This window comes from Lissotriton vulgaris, chromosome 9 (genome assembly GCF_964263255.1).
Source record: "Lissotriton vulgaris chromosome 9, aLisVul1.2, whole genome shotgun sequence".
Lineage (NCBI taxonomy): Eukaryota > Metazoa > Chordata > Amphibia > Caudata > Salamandridae > Lissotriton > Lissotriton vulgaris.
Window position 1 is genome coordinate 717,543,635 of NC_141697.1, and position 21,633 is coordinate 717,565,267.

The following is a 21,633-nucleotide window of genomic DNA, read 5'->3' on the forward strand; positions in this document are numbered from 1 at the left end:
CTGTGAGTAAATTAAGGTTAGGTGCCGCACAGATGAGGTCCACAGGTGAGGAGAAGGGTTACCCATGGGTCAGTTTAGTGGCTCAGGAGAGTATAGACAAAGGGATCCAACTGAGTTCAGTGAGGTGTAGAACTGACAAGTGCCCCTGCAGTAGTGGGCCTGTGTCCAAGTTCAATCACCTAAACTCGTAAGTCTATCAAGGTATTGATTAGTCTACCCTCTCTTTAGGCTGGAGGGGGTTGTGTTGGAAATTTCTGCAGGGTCACCCCCAAACATTTAGCCTTCTTCTCCCCTTTTTGGTGAATTCATTATGGTTGTCTTTAGGACTCTGTGCACTTTACCACTGCTAACCAGTGCTAACGGTCTTGTGCTCTCTCCCTAAAATGTAGTAACATTAGATTATCCACAGCTGGCTTATTTAATTTACTTATGAATCCCTAGTAAAGTGCACTATATGTATCCAGGGCTTGTAAATTATATAGCACTAGTGGCCTGCAGCACTGATTGTGCCAACCATGTGTGTAGCCCTTTAAACGTGTCTCAGACCTGCCATTGCAGAGCCTGTGTGTGCAGTTTACACTGCTAAGGAGGCTTGGCATTTAAAACCCCTTCCCAAGCCTTGAACTCCCCTTTTTTTACATGTAGGTTACTCATAAATTAGGCCCTAGGTGGCCCATAGGACATGGTGCTATGTAATTAAAAAGTAGGACATTTGCTTTTAAGTTTTACATGTCCTGGTAGTAAAAAACTCTGAAATTCGCTTGACTACCGTGAGGCCTTCCCCTTTCTGTTTCTTATTGCGGTATTTGGGTGTCAATGAGGTGAAACCTTTCCCCAGACAGTGTTAACTGTACAATGTACCACATCATGCCGCATAATTTGCCTTTTCTTTCTGCATAATTTAGTCAACCTTGCCACACCTATGTCCTAAGACACTTGAGATGACCGTGCAGACTTGAGTCGCTAGATTGTACTTCATGAAAGCTCAAGCAGAGTTGCAAGAAAGTGAAAGGCTGCTGAGATAACAGAGGAGGTTGCAAATGCACCACGATATTTTTCACTAGGAGCTTCTATGAGTCAACCACCATTGAAAATTGTTTCTGGCCTGCTTGGTGAATGACTGGCAAAGAAAGAGAAGATGACTAATTATGTACCTAGAAATCCCCTATCTTTAGTTCTCTCTTTGATCAATGGAGTTTGATCCACACACGCCTGATCCTTGTATAAGAGAAGAAGAGGCCCACAGTCACCTTAAACATTGGTATTTATAAGGTGACAGAGTGGGCCTCTTCTCTTAGACGAGGATCAGGCGTGTGTGGATCAACCTACTTTGACTAAGGACAGACTTAAATATACGGGATTTCGGGGGACCTAATTAGTCGAGCATAATGTGGCTTCATAAAATGGACGACATTGGCAACTTTCGGTTGGCAGGACGCAGGAAATGTACCATGAAGCTATGTCTTCAAAAAGAGGTATCCCCTCATAACGAAGCCTGGACTCTTCCATCCTAATTTAATAATGGCAACATGACGCCCAGGCGGAGCTGGAAAATAACAGCAGACTAACACATCCTTGGAAAAGGGCCCGATAGAAAGAAAGAGGGAACATGCCTAGGAAAAAAATGTGTTTGAGTCATGCAGGCAGTGAATGGTGGGTACTGGTGGGTGGTGTGGTCGATTTCTGTACAAATAGGTATGTTGGGAGAATTGAGACTACTGGCCTTGCCACAGCATTTCTCAGACTGGATGAATAAACACGTGCTGCAATCAAACAGCTAAAGTATGGTATGGTCTGTGAAATTCTAACCCGACTAGACCTGAGCCCTGAACATGCACGTAGCCCCCCTGGGCGTTCCCTGGTATGGTGCCTGGTGCTTGACTGGTATGGAGAGGCAGTCCTTCCAGAAGCACACACGGGTAATATCTGTCATAAACTACCAAGGAACACAGAGATGTGTACCTGGAATTATCTGAACGGCCAAAGACAGGCGTTACTCACTGCAACTTACCCAGCAGGCAGGCACAAGTATTGCCTGGAATCCGTACAGCAGAAACATACAGATGTCCTCTGAAACTGACATGGATGATGAGATTTACAGACCTTACATGGAATTCGCTTGAGGCACACACGAGTTCTACCCAGAATCTCACATGGCGTAGATTTGCATTAACTTGAACCTACACTCCAGGAACATCCACATGTTACACAGACGTGAGCCAGCAGGCATACTCAGATTGTTTCTGTAGACAACAGAACAGCCCCCCCCCCCCTAAGTATTAACTCTTGGAACTTACTCAGCAGACACAGGGATGTTGCTATACAACAAGAACACACAATTATCCTCTGTATCCGGCAAAGTAGGGACACACAAAGATTAAGTGGAATTTACAAGAGGCACACACAGATACACCCTAGACCCTACACAGGAGACACATCTGTCCATTACTTTGTACCTAGCCTGCAGGCACGTGCAAGCATTGCACATAAATGACACAGGAGGATTCTGAACCTCACTAAGCAGCGAAGCTTGTACATACTCAAGTGCCTGGAGGTACTTGAGTAGAAGAGTGTGCCCAACGACTCTGCAGGGCAGACGTTTGCCTTACTCCCTCCGTTGGGATTAAACGACGTCGTGTGTTGGCTACACCCACTTTTGCACATGAAAATGGAAGATCCATTGTCTTTCAGTGGTACATACTGATGTCTAAGACACTTAGGAACACTCTCATGGGTCAGGCTTCTTACACGTTGACGTTGGTGATCACCAGCTCCTGCCTCTCTCTCCGCGACGGGCTTCCTTCCAAAGGGAGGTCAGCCTCCAATGAAGCGCCGGTCCCGGTACAGCACAGGTGCTTGGAGCAAGCTTTGCCACATGATAAGCTACAGAGCAGGGTGGTCTCATTGGCACAAGCAAATTCAGGCTGGATGGTGAAGGAGTGTACGCCATGGGTCCGGAAGACTGCCTGCATCTGACAGGACAGAGCCAGGTAGGTCTCCAGACTGGCACATTTCATATGAAGTGATGCCATTGTGTGCCCACGACTCAAGTGCCACACATGCAGCTCATGCGTTCCTACCATCCCAGGTAGGCTGTTCAAGGTGTTGTATAATTTAGTGACACTGACATGTCCTGGCACACCCTGGAGAAGCACAAATCCTGCTCTCCTCGCCTGTGGGAGGGCATCCACCAGTAGGAACGTGAGAGCTGCCAAGCAAAAGAGAGGATCGAGGTAAAAGAAGAACAGGCATGTCCGAGCATGAAGACACTCGTGGTCCATGAAATGGTACAGAAGACTGTTGATGAGAACCAGAGAGGAGCAAAACAAGCCCCGGAGCCAGCTGCGCACACAGCCACGCCACCAGCAACCTTGGGAGCCAACCATTTCTTCAGTTTTTATTCTTGAGGTGTCAAAAGTTTTCTCAATCTCTGAAAAAGAAAGAACTAGGTTACATTTAAAATTCATGAGAATGACAATCACTACAGTACATATACATCTTGTTGCCATTTAATCCTTTCCCAGAGCCAGATCCAGGGCATCACACAACTGATGTGCAGACTGTGGGGTAAGTGGTAACTGAAACAATCTGCCACGTGCCGCTGGACAGCACTGCAGGTCCCAATGTGAAATGACCTTTGCCACAACTCCGGAACAATGAGTTTCAGAGTCACGCAAGCCGAACAGCGACTTGCCCAAACAACGACTCAGCCTAAGGCTGATTCGGTCTAGTGTTCGGGCAGGGCAGAGTTCGGCGGAGCGTCGCACAGGAACAGGTAAGAGGGGTTCATGGTTAGTTTTTAGGGAGTGGGGTGTCGGGGTTAGTTTTAAGGGGTGGGAGGGGTTGGGGTTCGTTTTTAGGGGTGCAGGTATTGGAGTTAATTTTAAGGGGGTGAGAGGGGTTTGGGGTCAGTTTTTAGGGGGCTGGGTTTGGGGCGAGTTTTTAGAGGTTGGGGGGTTGGGCTTAGTTTTTAGGGGGTATGGGTGATCGTGTTTGTTTATTTATTTTTAGGGTGGGGGAATTAGTTTTTAGGGAGTTGAGTTAGTTTTTAGGGGATTGGGGTTTGGAGTTAGTTCTTAGGGGGTATGGGTGATGGTGTTTGTTTATAAGGTGCGGAGGGGGTTAGTTTTTATGGGGTTGAGTTAGTTTTAAGGGGTTGTGGGTGATCATGTTTATTTGTAGGTGGGGGAATTAGTTTTTAGGGGGTGGGGGCTTAGGGGTGATCGGGTAGTAGTTGGTAAGATTTTTTTTAACCACATTCCTTTAACATGAAAAATCGTGGTAAAGGAATGTGTGGTAAAATAAATCGTGGTTTAGACGAGGTAGTGGTAATGCCCTTGTTGTTAGGGAAGTCATTGTTCTGGAACTCGTTGTTCCATCAAACAACCGGTCCTATCAGTGCTTAATTTGAGCTGTTGGTTTCCAGTGTTTGGCACCAGCACTTAATTGTCAGACCTGGCACTTATGACAGTCTGCACATTGTGGCACTGTCAGTTGAATTTAGAGATAAGGACAAAATATGTTTATTAATTCGATAAACAATAAAGAAAATGACTAATAACTACCACCCAGGCAGTTTTTAAGAGCTTTGGGTGCCTGGACCTGTCACACGTTTAAGAGAGTGAGGATTAATAGTATGTTGGTGCTGTCATTGTCACCTTGCAAAAAGAACAATTGATGGGCAGAATGCAGAACAATGTCATACATTCACCTCAGTACAGAGATCTGGGCCTAAATCTATTGTTTTTTTGCTCACCATGCCATTCCAGTTTGGACCCAGCCATATGTAAATCAGTCTTGACCCTGCGCCCAATGGGAACAGTCTAGCCTGAACTGCCAGGCCAGGTCCTCCCTGGACTGGAAACAAGCATCCTAGGACCGGTTTTGGGCTTTCTGCCCTCATCAGCCAGGATAGCTTGACTCCAGTGGCATGGAGAGCACAGAACCCACGTCTTGGCATACACGTCCCACTCGGGGTGACAAATGCAAAAAGAACAAAATTGGCGGACAGAATGCAGAACAATGTCGTACATTCACCCCTGTACAGAGATCTGGGCCTAAATCCATCATCTTTTTGCTCACCATGCCATTTCAGTTTGGACCCAGCCATATGCAAATAAGTCGTGACCCTGCGCCCAGTGGGAACAGTCCAGCCTGAACTGCCAGGCCAGGTCCTCCTTGGACTGGAAACAAGCATCCTAGGACCGGTTTCGAGCTTTTAGCCTTCATCAGCCAGAATAGCTTGACTCCAGGCATGGAGAGCACGGGACCCACCTCTGGGCATACCCGCCTCACTCGGGGTGCCACATGCAAAAAGAACAATTGATGGACAGAATGCAGAACAATGTCCTACATTCACCCCAGTACAGAAATCAAGGCCTAAATCCATCGTTTTTTTGCTCACCAGGCCATTTCAGTTTGGACCCACCCATATGCCATGGAGGACCTGGCCTGTCAGTTCGGGCTGGACTGTTCCGATTGGGCGGAGGGTCCAGACTGATTTGCATATGGCTGGGTCCAAACTGGAATGGCATGGTGAGCAAAAAAATGATGGATTGAGGCCCAGATCTATGTACTGGAGTGAATGTATGATATTGTTCTGCATTCTGTCCATGAATCTTTTTTTTTGCATTTGTCACCCCGAGTGGGACGGGTATGCCCAGACGTGGGTCCCGTGCTCTACATGACACTGGAGTCAAGCTATCCTGACTGATGAGGGTTGAAAGCCCGAAACCGGTCCTAGGATGCTTTTTTCCAGTCCATGAGGACCTGGCCTGGCAGTTCGGGCTGGACTGTTCCCATTGGGCGCAGGGTCAAGACTGATTTGCATATGGCTGGGTCCAAACTGGAAGGGCATGGTGAGCAAAAAAATGATGGATTTAGGCCCAGATCTCTGTGCTGGGGTGAATGTATGATATTGTTCTGCATTCTGTCCATGAATCATTCTTTTTGCATTAGTCATCCAGAGTGGAACGGGTATGCCTAGACGAGGGTCCTGTGCTCTCCATGCCACTAGAGTCAAGCTATCCTGGCTGATAAGGGCTGAAAGCCCGAAACCGGTTCTAGGATGCTTGTTTCCAGTCCATGGAGGAAATGGCCTGGCAGTTTGGGCTGGACTGTTCCTATTGGGCGTAGGGTCAAGGGTCGAGACTGATTTGCACATGGCTGGGTCCAAACTGGAATGGCGAGCAATAAAACAATGGATTTAGGCCCAGATCTCTGTACTGGGGTGAATGTATGACATTGTTCTGCATTCTGTCCATCAAGCATTCTGTTTGCTTTTGTCACCCAGAGTGGGATGGGTATGCCCAGACGTGGGTCCCGTGCTCTCCATACCACTGGAGCCAAGCCATCCTGGCTGATGAGGGCTGAAAGCCCGAAACCGGTCCTAGGATGCTTGTTTCCAGTCCATGGAGGACGTGGCCTGGCAGTTCGGGCTGGACTGTTCCCTATGGGCGTAGGGTCGAGACAGATTTGCATATGGCTGGGTCCAAAGTGGAATGGCATGGTGAGTAAAAAAACAATGGATTTAGGCTCAGATCTCTGTACATTGTTCTGCATTCTGTCCTCAATCTTTCTTTTTGCATTTGTCACCCAGAGTGGGACGGGCATGCCAAAAAAGTGGGTCATGTGCTCTCCATGCCACTGGAGCCAAGCTATCCTGGCTGATGAGGTCTGAAAGCCCCAAACCGGTCCTAGGATGCTTGTTTCCAGTCCAATGAGGACCTGGCCTGGTAGTTCGGGCTTGACTGTTAGCATTGGACTCAGGGTCAAGACTGATTTGCATATGGCTGGGTCCAAACTGGAATGGCATGGTGAGCAAAAAAACAATGGATTTAGGCCCAGATCTCTGTACTGGGGTGAATGTATGACATTGTTCTGCATTCTGTCCATCAATAATTCTTTGTGCATTTGTCATTGTCAGCTTGGCAGAGGCAACTGGTGGTGCAAGATGCAGTGGTCTCCTGACGAGGACCCCGCCACTTTCTTTTTTTTATTTTGACAAACTAAGCAATGGGTTCCAACAGGCTGCTTTCTATGACTGTTTTTTGGCATCTCACTATGACAACCAGCTATTGGATGATACTAAGAATCGACACCCCAACAGATCTCCCCGCCATTTCTACCTCCAACGTATGCCTGCTCATAATCATAACCTTTAAACAAAATCTCTCAGATTGGACAACCCAGTACAGTAACCTGTTAAGTGAACTATGATAATAAGAAATGCCATAAAGTGATCTGCAGAGCTGTCCGTTCAAAGCTGCCAGCTTGCTGGAAACCAGGAACTGTGCACCTCTCTCTTACACTTCTACGTCCATCACACTGCTAAGTGCTGCATCCCATCACATGATACCCACATCTCAAGTGCTCCTCTGTTCTGCATGATGAGCACTGTCACATAGGATCAAAACAAAGACAACGCACTTTGAACGATTCACCATGCACAATGTAGTGTGTGCCTTTGTAGACAAAAGCTTCAGGGCACCACATAGTCATAGTAAGAGCTATATGAATATGTAATACAAAACAGAACTAATTTTTAGCACAATGCAGCACTTTAACCAGAGTTGCTTTGCTGTCGTGTCTCAATGAGAAAGACAAAACCAGCACCATATCTCCAAAGATATGGTGCTGTTTTTCTCTCCCCCTGTACTGGCACACTTTTGGCTGCCATGCGCCTATGTTCCAAGCATAGGTTTTGTACTGGAAGACGACCCTACCAGTACAACAATTATGAATATGAGAGAGAGATAGAGACACATACACACACACGAGGGGTATTTGTGATATACAGTGCAGTTCCCAAATTTGAAAGGTTTTGAGAAACGTTTTTCTCCAATTTTAAGCCTGCCTCAAAGACTCATACATTTATGGCACATATACCTTTCTACAAATGTTAGTAGATAGGGAATTTCATCCAAACCCATAGGTGGTTGCTTGGGTACACCCATGTACCACACATGGAAGTCCCCTCTGACACAAAGAAGCATATAGCACTACTTCCTGTTACTTTACCCAACCTTTCACGCAAATCAGAATTTGTGTTGGAAAGTAAACCCAACACAAAGTTTTGCACTGGTTTTGCGTCAGTTTTGTGACTCAAACCTGGCACAAAGTGTTGATAATTTTTCTACTGAATATCTAAATATCTACTGCTGCACATCATTGATGACTTGCTCTGCCCCTCCGATATTCAACTATTTGGGTCAACTCACATCTTTACTTGCACCACAGTACTAACATTTGTCCTCAGCCCTAATATAACTACTGACATGGATCACTCATCCCTAAATAAACAACTACTAGTCTCAACTGATATCTACCGAAATTAATCTGAATGCTAGCCTGTGTTACTCAAACTTGTTATGTTAAATATTTATAAAGTACTGTGCTTCCCAGGGAAGGGCATCTTGGCACTAAGATACCATATTCGAGCATGCCATTGAAGAGAAACTGAATCAAGACTTTTGAAAAATCCGATCTCTAAGTTTTTCTTAAACAGTGGAAAGCGGATTTCCTTTCTGATTGAAATGGACAGTCAATTCCACATTCTTGGTGCCAAAAAACAGAACACGCGGCCACCAGTATGACACTGAACGATCCGAGGGATAGCTACGAGAGGCATTTGATGAATTTACAATAAAGAAGGACTGCCCGGGCAAGATACTTTGTCCTTTTTTAGGTCTCACCTAGGCAGTGCTTGCGCTGTCTCTTTGAGACATGTTGCATTCACAGTGGCGGCTCCGCCGCAATGGCAGAGGAGTATCTCCCCACTGCTTTTAAGCAGTCTGAAGGGGAAGCCTAAAATGATAACTTTAAGTTGTTATCATTTTATGCTTCCTGCTACTTTGCGAGCGGGTGAGCAGGCAGGGCTTTCCTGCTCTTGGAGAAGGGCAGGGGAGGAGTGGTTTACCCGCTCCTAAGAGCGCAGTGACTGTTTGGTTGGCCCTCTCCGGTGCCTAAACCAATCATGCGCACCTTTTCCATTCTCCATGAAGGCTGCATTACAGCCTGAATGGAGAACAAGCCCATGCTCCATTACCTGGTTGAGAGCCCAACCAGGATGCTGATTGAAATGGACAGTCAATTCCACATTCTTGGTGCCAAAAAACAGAACACGCGGCCACCAGTATGACACTGAAAGATGGAGAACAAGCCCATGCTCCATTACCTGGTTGAGAGCCCAACCAGGATGCTGAAAACCAATCAAAACGCTGCATTGCAGCGTTTTGATTTGTCAGTGGGGCCTCGCTGTGCTTCCCCCCCGACATTCCCGAGGAGTGTGTACGGTTGCCGCTCTATTACACCCACTTTGCTGAGTTTATTGGGGGCGTCGCATTACGGAAAACAATGCATCAACTTACATCAACTGCTGGTGTTAAAATCCTTTTCGTGCACTGCTTCATTAGTCTACACAAGCATTGCCTGAGCCAGGTGGGACTACATACTTCAGGGTTTCCTGCCACCGAAAGTGCAGACTTTAACAAACTTTACCAATCCTGTGAGCACCGTAGTACTTCTGATAGATTTTTAGGTCGAAGCACGACATGCATTCAATGCGAAAACAACAAGTGATGGACCGAATGTGGATCAATGTCACACATTCCCCCAGTCAAAAGATCTGGGCCCAAATCCATCGTTTTTTTGCACTCCACACCACCCTGGGTTAGACAATGGCGATATGCAAATCAGCTCTGACCCTGTTGCCCCATGGGAACAGTCCAGTCCGAACTACAAAAGCCATGTCCTTCCCAGAACGGAATCAAGCATCCGAGGACCGGACCGGTTTCGAGGTAACACCTCTCATCAGCCCGGCTAGCTTGACTCCTGTTGTGTTTGCATATTCCGCCCTAAGTGCGCTGGGGATGCCCAGACGTGGGTCCCAGGCACTCCACACCACTGGAGTCAAGCTAGCCGGGCTGATGAGAGGTGTTACCTCGAAACCGGTCCGGTCCTCGGATGCTTTAATCCGTTCTGGGAAGGACATGGCTTTTGTAGTTCGGACTGGACTGTTCCCATGGGGCACAGGGTCAGAGCTGATTTGCATATCGCCATTGTCTAACCCAGGGTGGTGTGGAGTGCAAAAAATGATGGATTTGGGCCCAGATCTTTGGACTGGGGTGAGTGTGTAACATTGATCCACATTCGGTCCATCACCTGTTGTGTTTGCATATTCCGCCCTAAGTGCGCTGGGGATGCCCAGACGTGGGTCCCAGGCACTCCACACCACTGGAGTCAAGCTAGCCGGGCTGATGAGAGGTGTTACCTCGAAACCGGTCCGGTCCTCGGATGCTTGATTCCGTTCTGGGAAAGGACATGGCTTTTGTAGTTCGGACTGGACTGTTCCCATGGGGCACAGGGTCAGAGCTGATTTGCATATCGCCATTGCCTAACCCAGGGTGGTGTGGAGTGCAAAAAAACGATGGATTTGGGCCCAGATCTTTGGACTGGGGTGAGTGTCTGACATTGATCCACATTCGGTCCATCACCTGTTGTGTTTGCATATTCCGCCCTAAGTGCGCTGGGGATGCCCAGACGTGGGTCCCAGGCACTCCACACCACTGGAGTCAAGCTAGCCGGGCTGATGAGAGGTGTTACCTCGAAACGGTCCGGTCCTCGGATGCTTGATTCCGTTCTGGGAAGGACATGGCTTTTGTAGTTCGGACTGGACTGTTCCCATGGGGCACAGGGTCAGAGCTGATTTGCATATCGCCATTGTCTAACCCAGGGTGGTGTGGAGTGCAAAAAAACGATGGATTTGGGCCCAGATCTTTGGACTGGGGTGAGTGTGTGACATTGATCCACATTCGGTCCATCACCTGTTGTGTTCGCATGCATTAACGGCGCACACACACAGACACAGCCAGCCCCCACCCCTCTGCATGCACGCACGCACACACACACACACTGGCGCGCACACATACACACGCTGCCGCCCCCCACCCCCCTGCACACACAAAGACACGCACGCATACACACGCCGCCGCCGCCCTCTGCCCCCCCCCCACACACACACACAGTGGTTGGGTGACACGGGCAGCTGCCCTCTGCCAGGCTCACAATGAGCGAGAGGGAGGGGCTTTGCTTATCCTTACCGGGGCTCTTAGCGGGCTTCCATGGCTGTGGCTGCGGCTGCTGCTCTCACGGATGCTCGTGGTGTGCCGGGTTCATGTCGGTGTTCCGCCGCCCCAGCTTTAGCCCTGACGTGGCACCAAGTTCGTGGCCCTGCCCCGGTGCTCACACTAACGCTGCAAGCTGCGGCGCCCGGGGAGGTGACGTCAGATCCAGCCGCTGACTGTGTCCTTCAGTGCAGCGCGACATATAAAAGGGACTGGTGCGGCGGAGAAAGTGCAAGCGGAACTGAATATGCTTGTTTTTGTTTGATGGTCAACAATTCTTTCTTAATTTTTTGTGTCCATGTCCTCCAGATTACTGATTCTGCGTTCTGCCTCAGTGATACTGCTTTTGAGATTTCCTGTACATCATTCCAGATCACCGATATTTCTGTTTGCATGGAGTCTGTGTCTGTTTTGGTTGGCTTGTCAAGTTTGTGAACTTTTGCGAGTAATGTTTTTTTTTTTTTTTAAACTCTTTATTCGTGACTGTTTCAGGATGACATACATTTCTGTTCAATTGCACCTCATATCACTCAGCAGTCTTTTCCATTTTCTTAACCATTAATTGTGGGGGTATAACATTTCAGTTGTGAGGTACGTATCATAACATTCCCCGGATGCATCCCAAGTATGTGTTTCAAACACCATAATCATGGTTCTCATTATTGGCAAACCCCAACTGTCCCCCCCTCCCCGCCCGCCCCCCACTGTCTCCTGGTTGGTCTCTCTCCTACACTCGATATCGCGGGCCAAGGTGGCTCTGTCTATCTGGAATTTGTGTAGGGTCCTAGGTCTGGTCTAACCCCGGTGAGTTGCCCCATTGCTCGTGAGCCTCAGCCCCCCCCTGCCATCTGTGTAAGTTCATCCCACCGGGTCTCCTGGGCTGTCCAGGTCTGTCTCTTCCAGTTCTATAAGCATTTGGTCCCATTCCTGTGCTATGGGGTATTTGCGAAGGCCCTTGCTCTCCTCCTCCCTCAAAGCTGCAGATTCTGCTTTACCCCATTTCAGCATGTCGCTGCGCCACACTGCTACTTGCGGGGCTCTGGGCGACTTCCATCTCATAGTGAGCACCCTGATCGCCAGCACTAGCGCCAGGTCCGCAAACTTCAGTTGTGCCTTGCATGTTTTGGGCCGTTTCCTGTTCCCTAGTAGACAGGGTAATGCTCCCTCCGGAATCCGGAGTGTTGTTATGGAGTGCAGCGTGTGTTTGATCGTCCCCCAGTAAGTATGTAATTTCGGGCATGCCCATAGCATGTGAAGAATATGTGCCTCGTCTTGTTGACATCTCGGGCAGCAGTGTGCAGCGGTAGGGAACATTCTGTGTAGTCTCTGGGGCGTAAGGTAAGCTCTATGGAGAATCATGGCTTGTATGAACTGAAATTTAACATTCCTAGATACCCGTCTATGATGACCCAGAATTATCTTCCACTCTCCGTCCGATATGTCTTCACCCGCGTCTACAGTCCAGGTCTCCCTGAGTGTGGCGATCGGTGACGTCACATGTTCTCTGATACCAACATACAGCCATTTCACCAAGTGTCCCCCCGTGCCCATATAATGCATAAGGTGTACTAACTCATGTTGATCTGTTTTTGTACGTTGTGGGGCCCAGGTCCGTCGTATGTAGTGCGTTACCGAGGCGTGTAGGAGGTATAAACGTGAAGGGGCTCCTGTGACCTGCACAAATGAGGCATGGTCCAGTATGGTGTCATCGCCGAACAGGTCTCCCACCCTGTCCACCCCGGCCTCCGTCCATGGACGTAGTCTGCGCTGTGTTAGAGTCCCCTGTGGTGTCGGGAGCCCCAGTACAGGGATATTATCCGCATATGGGGAGGTCCCCGCCGTGTATGACAGCGATTTCTTCCAGCAGGTCAGGGCCACATGCAGGAGGGGGTGGCAGTCCCTGGGGGTCCTTGCAGTGGGCAAGAGGAGGGAGTGTAGGTCTCCACGTGCTAATTTGTCCGTCGTGTAACCGATCTCATGCAAGTCTCTACCCGCCACCCATCGGGTCAACCATTGGAGCTGGCTGGCATAGTAGTAGCTTTGCAGGTCCGGTACGCCCAGGCCGCCCCGTCTGGTGTGTAGCTGCAGTTTTTTAAGGCTAATTCGTCTTCTCCCCGATCCCCATATGAGGCTGACCAGTAATGTATCAAGTGTGGTGAAAATCTGTCGCGGGAGCAGGACCGGCAGGTTTACAAAGTAATATAATATGCGGGGGAGCAGGACCATCTTCGAGACTGCCACCCGTCCCATTACCGATAGGGGTAGGGACGTCCAGAAACCTATGCTACCTCGCAGGCCAGTAATGGCCTTACGGATATTACCGTCAATTTGAGCCTCTGGGTCCCGGTAGACCTGTATCCCGAGATATTTGAACGTGGTTGGTGCCACTTGAATTTCATAGGCCCCGAACTGTATGTAGGGGGGCTGTTGGCCCTCTCGGAAGAAGAAGCCCAGGGACTTTCCCGGGTTTATAGCCAGTCCAGATATGATCTCAAAGCGTCTGAAAACAGTCGCCAGGGGCGAGTGGTCCCCTCGCAGGTTCCGGAGAAATACCAAGATGTCGTCAGCATATATTGAGACCATGTGGTCGATGCCCTCCACTGGTATGCCTTCCTCCGCAGCTCTAATGCGAAGCGCAATAGCCAGGGGTTTCAACGTCAGCACAAACAGCAGTGGCGACAGTGGGCAGCCCTGCCTTGTGCCCCTATGGACCTCATAACAGTCCGATGTGTGTCTTCCCGTGCGTGCCCTGGCCGTCGGGCCTGTGTACAACAAGCGGATCCATTTTATAAGGGCCTCTGGGAACCCAAAACGATGCAGGACTTCAAACATGAAGTCCCACGTCAGGGAATCGAAAGCCTGACGGAGGTCAAGGGCTATGCAGCCAGCGTGCGGTAAGTTGTGAGGTGTAGTTGTCATGAGAGCGTGGAGTCGCCTCGAGTTCTGGGAGGTACTCCTCCCTGGAAGGAAGCCACATTGATCAGAATGGATCAGGCCAGGAAGGTGGTGCTGGATCCGCATGGCAATAGCCTTACTAAGGATCCTATACTCCGTGGAGAGCATGGATAAGGGTCTGTAATTACCCACATCTTGAGCATCCCTGCCGGGCTTCGGGATAGAGATCACCAAGGCCTGCATGGTGGTAGTCGGGAGGTGACCAACCTCGTAGGCGGTGTTGTAAATTTTCTCCAGTACGGGGGCCAGCACATCAGCGTAGGTTTGATAAAATTCCCCCGGCAGGCCATCCATGCCCGGGGTTTTTCCCCGGTTAAGTGTATGGATTGCTACCTTTATTTCGTGTTGTGTAATAGGTCCGGCTATAGCCGCCTGGATTCCCGAGGTCAGCACTGGGAGCATTAGGTCATCTAGGAATCCCGTTATGTCTTCTCTGGTCCCTACAGAGGGGGGGGCGTAGAGGTTCTCCAAGTGAGTCTTAAATACTGTGTTAATCTCCATTTGAGTGTGCACCTGTGTACCCGCTGCGTTCCTAATAGTCGTTATGGTAGGGCATTCGGGGGCATCCCGAACTAGCCGGGCAAGCAGAGCGCCGGATCTGTCCGCCTCCGCCTGTTGTCTTTTCAGATAGGCCCCATAGTCCATCACCCTCAGGGTTTCTAGCAATTCTGCGTGGTCAATATTACACTGCTGTAGCTCAGTTGTACGGCCAGGGTCCTGCCCCACCGCATTTTCTAGGTCGCGCAAGCGCTGTTCCACTTCACATAGCTTACCGTGGATCTCCTGCCTGGCTCCCACCTGTCGGCCTATAGCAGCCCCCCGTATGACAGCCTTCATTGCGTCCCACACCACTAGGTTCGAGGATGCGGAGTCCCAATTGGTATTGAAGTAATCAGTTAAGGCGTCAGCTAAATGTGCTCGGAACGGGCCATCCTCGAGCAGCGCAGGGTTAAGCCTCCAGGTAGGAACTGGTGAGGGTACTCTACCCCAGTGTAGGTCAACCGCCAGCGGTCGGTGGTCCGAGAACGTTTTAGCAAGGTAATCTGCTGTGGCACACCTAGTCACTACAGAGTTAGAGCATACAAACCTATCCAATCTGGTATGTAATTTGTGTACAGGGGAGTAGCATGAGTATTCTTTGTGTGTCGGGTGCAGTGTGCGCCAGATGTCCGCCAAACTCCAACCCCGAAGCCACGTCCCAAATGACTCTGATAGTTTATGTATTCCCGCCGCCTGGAGGGGGGGGGTGTGATCTGTCGAGGGTCACATCCAAGATCATGTTCCAGTCACCACCCAGAATCCAGGGGACGTCCACCCAATCCGCTAACGCCCGGCCCACAGCAGTAAGGAACCTATCCTGGTCAAAATTCGGGGCATAAATGCTGCCCAGCACTACCACCTCCCCGTCCAAGGTGCCTCTCACCAACACATAGCGTCCCTGTTCGTCAGTCCGCCTTTCCAGTTCCACAAATGGAGTACCATGGCGCACCCATATCGTGGCCCCTCTTGAGAAGGCAGAGTATGTGGTAGAAAAAACAGTACCCCTCCATTTCTTTCTCAATAGGAGTGCCTCGGAGTGTGTCAGGTGCGACTCTTGTAGGAACACTATGTGTGCCCTTTGCCGTAGTAGGAAAGCGTGTACTCTGTGTCTCTTCTGCACTGCCCCCAGCCCTCTCACATTCCAGGTGACCAGCCTATACTTTCCGTGTGTGTCAGCCATAGCCCCGTGTTGGTGTCAAAAGTAGTGTTCCCATATGTCCTATTGAGTGATTCTTCCATGCCCCCCAGGAGACAGTACCCTCCCTATCTCAAACCCCAACTGTAAAGGCGCAGCCTCCAAACCCTGCTGTGCCAAACCAGAAACATTGGAACGTAAATAAACAAGTAACAATGCATACGCTAGTGGGGGGTCGGCCAAGCATCTGCCGTGTCCATAGTGCCATGCTCGGTCATGTCGCCGGCTCAACGGCGCCGCCGGGAGAGTTCTTTTCGAAGTTAGTCAGTGTAGGTAGCCACGTCTCGTGGAGGGGGGGGGAGTAAGGGGGCAGGGGAGGGGAGGGTGGGACAAGGGCGGCCTCATACTGGCGGAACCAGCCCGTTGCAGCTATGCGCCGCAGGAGCACAGGAGGCGCAGGAACCGCATCGCACGATCCCTGTATCTGAGTTTTTCTCCCCATCCAGGGCAGGCCGCACGGTGCTCGCCAGGAAATAAAGGGCAACATACATATTCTGAGCAAGCACATTTCCCCTCCCCCCCCATCCCCGCCGCCCCCCCACTTCATACAGAAAAGGATATCGTGTTGTATTCAAGTCTCAGGTCTAGTTCATAGGAGGTATTACTCTTGGGCATTGTCTATAAGTTTATCCGCGGCTCTAGCGTCACCGTCGGAAATAGGATCATACTGCTATCCGAGTCAGAGTGTACAGTGCTATCCTCAGTGTCCGTGTTGATTGTCGCACCGTCGTCTCTGAAGGATCCCACCGCTGCCACTTCATCAGCCTGTCCCTGCTTTTGTTGGTGGGCGGTCGGTTTGCGCTGCTTCGGATGAGTGCATTGGGCGCCATTCTCGGTCTCCCCTTGAGTCGAGTCTTCCCTGGATCCGTTGCCTGTGGGGTCCAGTCGCTCCTCGATGTCCATCACCTCCATCCATTCCTCCACATCCGTGGGGCTTTCGAAAAAGTGAGTCTTCTTGTCGTGGATCACCTTTAGGCGTGCAGGGAACAATAAGGCGTAGCGCAGTTTAGCCTTTTGGAGCCTCTGTTTTACCTCATAGTATGAGGACCGTTGTTTTTGCACTTGAGTGGTATAGTCTGGGTATAGTGAAATTCGTTTATTCTCCCATGGTATGACCGATTTGATTCTGGCCTGAGTTAGCAGCATGTCTCTATCCCGGTAATTGAGGATCCGGACAATAAGCGGCCGTGGTGTCTGTCCCGGTTTTGGCTGGCCAGTTGGGATTCTATGTGCCCTTTCTACACAGAAAAACGGCGACAGACCCTCAGGGGCAACGTTATCTCGGAACCACTGTTCCATGAACTCTGCCGGCCGGGACCCCTCGCTTCTTTCCGGCAGGCCAATAACGCGAATGTTATTGCGCCGATTGCGCCCTTCCGCGTCCTCCACGCGTTCCAGCAGGGTTTTGACTTGACGTTGGATCACTTGGATGGAGTCCGTGTGTTCCGCCACTGTCGGGGCGAGTTCAGTTATCGACAGACCTTGATCTTTAACTTTATCCGCCAATTTCTCGTGGTCCGCCTTAAGCAAGGATAGGTTAGTGGTGAGGGTGCCCATCTGCGTCTCCATCACGGCCCTAGAGTCTCTGATCTCTTTTAGGATAAGGTCTAGTTTGTCGCCTTGCTGGCTCTCTGAGGTGCTGGAGGCCAGAGTCAGCAGTGCAGAGCCCCCAAGGTCCGTATCTCGGGCAGGTCCTATGCCCGGGCCCTCCTTGCCCTCCGTGTTCTTCACGCCTTTGCGCACCATATTAGACGTCAGGCGCCTGGTTGGTGGTAGGAGCGCGGGTCAGGGCGAGTATTTGCCGTCTAGTGTGCGTCTTATGTTCCAGTTGTTTCCCCGCCGGTCACACCTGAGGCTCCCACCTTGGGGAAGCTGTTGGCAGTGTCCGCATCTCCGCAGGGGGGAGGGGCCGCTTTCTACCACACCCAGCGTATATGAGCGCTGAGGGTTTTCACTGGGCCCACCACCTTGAAGCGCTATGTCGCCCACCTCATCAGGCCGTCCGCAGCAGTCAAAAACGGCAGTAGGAGCAGTTGGGCGCCGCCCCGCCTGGGCCCCCAGCAATGTATGGGCACAACGTAGTCACAAAGGGAATGGGTTAGGCGCAGTAACAGTGCCGTTTTGGGGGGCGTTAGCTGTGCTGCTGCATGTTTCTCCGGCGCCTCAGTCCTCAGCCCACTGCGTGGGGATAGTCCCTTCACCAGCCTTGTCTCTGCCAGGCATCCAGGGCGCCCCAGCCGGACCCGGTCTCCAATCCAGGGGTCCCCGCCTCTCCGCAGTCCGCCCTCTCAGGAACCAGGGCAGCAATGGCACACGAGACCCGGCTCGCCGCCCAGTGCAGGGTCCCAGGGGTCCGCCCCGCACTCTCCCGGGGCTCCTCACCTTCGATGCAGTTCGGGCAGACAGCAAGCCAGGCAGGGGGGCCCCCGCAGCAGGTAGGCACTGCCAGCGGCGGGAATGTCCGGCCCTCGGCGCCCGCGTCTCAGCGTCCCAGCCTGCAGCATCGGCCCGTCCACAGCCTCCGTTCCTCCTCCCGACGTCCAGGTACACAAGGCGCCGTCCTCGCCCCTCGGCAGCCGCAGGGTCAGGATCCCAGGTGCAGGTGTCCGCCTGCAGGATCGGAGGCTCCGGTGCTCTGTCGCTTCACCGTCCTCTTTCTCCAGGCACCCCTGTCACTCGAGGCCCCGGTCTGCAGCGTGACTCTAGGCCCCCCTGTTAGCCACGGCGTAAGTCCGGAACCCCGGTCACCAGAGCTCCAGGATTTTCAGCGGAGCAGTCAGGGGAGAAGCGCCTCCAAAAACAACCGTTTCCAGGTGAAGATGACCCTCGGCGTAGGCTACAGGATCTTTACCTCTCCCAGCGGCACCGGAGCACTAGCAAACTCCGTCCGCCATGGTGGCCTGCTAGCGACGCCCCCCCTTGCGAGTAATGTTTAATTGCTTCCATCGTACAATTCCGATCTGATATGTTTTTGACTGGGGAGTCCAGATTAGGAGGTTTATCTTTTGTGCACGTCAGGATGTTTTTTTGTTCTTTATCTTCGATTGTGAACAATTAGACGTACCATTGCAAAGTTCTGTCCTTGTTTTCTAGTCATACTAAAGGGTTCACAGGTCTCACATGTATTTGTTTTGTTAGGTTTATTTTCCTCCGATCAAGTTTCTTATGGCGGTCTCTGAGTTAACATACATTAAATAAGTTCTCTCACATCAATACTGACCCACTATACTCTTGCTTAGAGTGTATTTAATGCGTACACAACCTGATCTGCTTAAAACTATATAGTAGCCAGAGTCAGATCCCGACTATGCAGCTTAGTAGACCCTCTCGTTTGTATCCGATAAGCCATTGCTCTGGTTTCTCTTGTGGTTATAGTTGCTTGCAGTATTGTTCTCTGATGTCATAAGTCACTATCTTACTTTGTTTGTTATGCTACTTTAAATATTTGGTTATATAGCGCTCAATAAGACTACTTCTCCAGAGTAAGTTCAATCCCCCTCGTGGTAACACTATACGTGTGATTTTTTTCAGTACTCCCAATATTGCTTCTTATTTCTCCAGCTAGAGCAGTCTCCAGCAACAGAGTGGCACAAATATGTAGATGCATCGCTGTCGCTGTTTCTTCACGCCATGCTTGTCCTCGGCCCATCCATTTTGTATTTTGCCATTTTGCATGAGAGCATAAATGTAAGTGTGTAAGAGCTATTTCAAGTACCATGTGTGTAACTCACTTGTGGAACTCCTGCTTTAGTGTGATGCAGTGAATGGCCACAGAGGGGTATCTTCTACATTCTAAATCCTGCCATCTAGTGGTGGTATCCGGAATATACAGTTGGTTTTTTTCGGAGTATAACTGCCCCGGCTCGTTCACCACCCTTATTGCTACTTCCGATGATGATGAGTTGGCCGCCGTAGTGCTCTTCACTGGCCTGCTATCATTATCAAATTGTGTTTTTTTGCCTGCTCTCAAATTGTGTTTTTTTTTTTTGCTTTGCGGGTTTCAGTTTTTGGAGGTAGGGACTGGAAGGTTAGTACGGCACACCACTGTTTTAATTGCGCTTTTTAAATGCCATTCAATTAGACCTACACAAAACAACCCAGAAACCACAGAAATAATGTAAGCAGATTATGATTTGGCAGTGAGGACGATTAGTTTAAAAGCATTTAAGCTTTGCCAGGAGAGCACAAAAGAGAATTATTTGGAATCCATCAGTTACAATGAGTGGGTTACAAATGCATCAAGACGGGAAAGGAAACTAAAGTGTTTGATGCAGCATTGGGAGTGACCTGTACAGTAGGAAGGAACCGTCCCCGCCCCCAATGTTGTATGAATATTACAAACAGCAAGGGATCAGTGGGTGTCTCAGGCCCTCAGTGCCGCTGTACCTGTTGCACCAATTGAAGCCACGCTCCTGTACCTACCAGTAATCTGTTTATCAGAGAATGGATTTCAAAAGCGCCTGGATACCCTATTGAGTGATTAGCTGTGCTGTATAATTCCTTAATGATTATTATTGTACATATTTAACCGTAACAATGATTATATTGTTTTCCTGAAATGTGTGTTTGAAGAAGTTTCCAAAGCCTGATTTAATGTTGCCTCTAGAGTACGTCACAGCAGCATAGTTCACTGGCTGTGGTGCTCTCACATCACCCACATGCCATGAAATCCATACAGTATTCGAACACCTTGGCATATTCTCTTCCATTCATGAAGGAAACTGATTTTCTAAATTGTGCTGGATTCTAGATGGTTTACAGGTGTGTAGCGTGACCTGAGTGGGTGGCCCGGAGGCACATTGCAGACTTTTCTTCAGTCATTGGTGGCCCATATGGCCTGGAAGTAGCCCCACCGCTCTTGATGAATGTGGGGGAGTTTGGTGTTGGTTAAAGTGCATGGTAAATGTTTAGGGCGGCACCCGCCGTTGTCGGAGGTCAGTGCTTGCAATATCCAGTTAATATCAGTGGCGAACGGAGAGGCTTGGCCCTGTTTTTGAGAGTGGGCCACATACCTCTGGAATGTAAATACATCACATATTGCTTTACAAATGCTATAGGTGTCACGTTTGCGAAAGTTAAAACTATTGGCATTGTAAATGACAAAGCTATTAAAATCTCTAGTTTCAAAACCAACACAGAAATAAAATGTTTGTCATTTACAATACCAATAGCTCAAGCTTTCCTAATGCGAGACCTATTGCATTGCAAATGCTTGTTTAAACATGTATTTTAAATTGGTTGTACTAATTTTTCGATTAAAGCATTATACTATGCAAACCCAATTCACTCATTTTAAAGGTCCTTCATCTAAACATACCCAAGTATTACTAATTCTAGCACCATTCCAGCCAACCTTATTGGTTACAGGGGGTTATTACAACAAAGTCATTTTATACCTGCAGGATATCACTGGCATCAGTTTCTTTTACGAGCATATCACACCCAAGGTAGTTGCTTTGGGCCTGATTAGGATTATGACCACCGTCCGCTATTGCAGCGGTCAATGCCGGATAAGCAGGCGGAGGTCCGACTGGCTCATTTCGATATGACCACCATGCTGACTGTCGGAAAGTTCTCCGTATCACGGCAGCTTGTGCTGTGGCCAAGGAAAAGAGTCATAGCTTAAGCCGCCATGCTATGAAGCACCTCCTGCATGTCCATGGACCAGTGCATGTGGTGAGTGGGGGCATTGCATGTGCCCCCAATGCCACTTTACATTAGCCCACGACGGAAGGGGGCCCTGTTTCGGGGCCCCATATCCATGTCCGACAGCCTTTTCATGGCGGTCTATACGCCATGAAAAGGCTGTCGGAAAGGGGA

At 49.8% G+C, this 21,633-nt stretch overlaps 1 protein-coding gene across 1 annotated transcript in view; it reads right to left on the reverse strand.

Moving 5' to 3' along the window:
• Nucleotides 1–2,392: 2,392 nt before the first annotated feature.
• LOC147692162 (proton-coupled zinc antiporter SLC30A1-like) overlaps nucleotides 2,393–21,633 on the reverse strand; it is a 63,839-nt gene continuing 44,598 nt past the window's right edge. Inside the window, exon 3 of the mRNA XM_086936750.1 lies at nucleotides 2,393–3,430. Coding sequence (XP_086792876.1) covers nucleotides 2,745–3,430 — 686 coding nt within the window. The 3' untranslated portion in view covers nucleotides 2,393–2,744. The remainder of the gene's footprint in view (nucleotides 3,431–21,633) is intronic.